The sequence below is a fragment of the Nothobranchius furzeri genome, chromosome 18, assembly GCF_043380555.1.
Source record: "Nothobranchius furzeri strain GRZ-AD chromosome 18, NfurGRZ-RIMD1, whole genome shotgun sequence".
Lineage (NCBI taxonomy): Eukaryota > Metazoa > Chordata > Actinopteri > Cyprinodontiformes > Nothobranchiidae > Nothobranchius > Nothobranchius furzeri.
In genome coordinates, this window is record NC_091758.1 from 45,128,181 (window position 1) to 45,129,850 (window position 1,670).

The following is a 1,670-nucleotide window of genomic DNA, read 5'->3' on the forward strand; positions in this document are numbered from 1 at the left end:
GGCTTCTGTTAAACGTCCAACTGACACAAATAATAACTACAAACACGTCATTTGTTTACTTTTATCTGTTTATCCTGTTTGAAATCAGCCCAGAAGCGCGTGCCCTGTGCGCGCCAGGTCACAGTCAAGTTCTGAGTCCAGTTCGGGTTCTGATGGGCCGGCGCTGTGACGCGCAGGAGGTGTCGGACTGCGCGCAGCGATAAGAGGCAGCGGCCGCTCCGAGCGCAGACCAGTGAGTCAGAGCGCAGAGGCGCAGCAGAGCGGAACCAGAACCAGAACCAGGACCAGGACCAGCATGCTGACTCTTTAACCCGAGCTGAGCGGTTCCATCTGCGGGCTTCCAGAACCAGAGAGTCCGGTAGGAGGACCAGCAGCAGCTTCACTAGTGAGTTTGATTTGACTCTAAAACGATTATAAAAGTTTTATTTTTATACTTTTATAAACAAACTGGTTCTGGTTCCGGTTCTGTCGTTTCATACAAAAACCTTTAAAACATTTTCTTCACAAATGATTTTTCTGATTGTTTGAATCATCAAAACAGCAGAAAATCCACTTTTATACTTTATTAAAGTTACAAGACTGTTCCTGGGTCAGCCCGGGTCAGGTCCAGTTCTACCAGATCACAGGGACCAAAGGTCACATCACGGTGACCTGCTCTACTCACCTGGACGCATCAGAACATGTAGGACAAGTAAATAGCCTGATGGCTCATCTGGGTTCCGAGTCCCAGTGGAAGTCCCGTCAGGGTCAGGTCAGTACCAGGGTTCATGCTGAACTCACAGGTCCATTTGCTGGTTCTGACAATCAGCTGATGTTCTGCTATGTTCTCCATAAAGTTTCTGTTAAATCTAAAACTTCGTCTGATCATAAATATAAAAATACATCAATTTCACGTTTAATTACAAATCAGATCAGATCCAGTCAGCCTGAACCGGACCGGACCACATGGGTCGGGTCCTGGAACCCGGTTCTTCTACACGGACCTCTGGTGAAGAGGTCTGGTGCTTCTATGATGGTCAGAGGAGGAGTGGTGGGTGGCGGCTGGGGCTGCTGCAGGTTAAAGACAGAACTGTACGTGTCAGAGAAACAATAAATAATAATAATAATAATAATAATAATAATAATAATAAATAAATAATAATGATAATAAATAATAATAATTAATAATAAATAATAATAAATAATAATGATAATAAATAATAATAATAAATAAATAATAATGATAATAAATAATAATAAATAATAATAATAATAATAATAATAAATAATAATAATAATTACTAATAATAATAATAATAATAATGATAATAAATAAAATAAAAATAATAATTAATAATAATAATGATGATGATGATAATAAATAATAATAATAATGATAATAAATTGATAGATAATAAATAAATGAATAAATGCTCCTAACGGACCCTAAACTCTGAAACACATGTATTCTCGTGCAGCACCCGAACAGAACGGGTCGTTAACCTCCAGAAACGAGTTCGGCTCCAAAATGAAATGAAAAGTGTTTGTTGCTGAAAATAGGTGAAAGTTAAATATAAAATTTGATATTTTTATATTTCATCATTGAGGGCTGGGACTCGTTAATCTGACACGGAGAGACGAGCAGATGAGATTTATTTATGCATTTATTTAGTATTTATTCTATTTTTAAC

The 1,670-nt window shown here is 37.8% G+C and overlaps 1 protein-coding gene across 3 annotated transcripts in view; it reads left to right on the forward strand.

The window, feature by feature from the left end:
- Positions 1-201: 201 nt before the first annotated feature.
- The window catches only part of osr1 (odd-skipped related transcription factor 1), a 4,745-nt gene continuing 3,276 nt past the window's right edge, over positions 202-1,670 (forward strand). Inside the window, exon 1 of one of the 3 annotated variants that reach the window (XM_070547249.1) lies at positions 202-385. Coding sequence is in view for 1 of the 3 variants with exons in the window: in XM_070547246.1 (XP_070403347.1) it covers positions 704-751 (48 nt within the window). In the remaining 2 variants the exon portion in view is untranslated. The other 2 variants (XM_070547247.1, XM_070547246.1) reach the window with 2 other exon arrangements.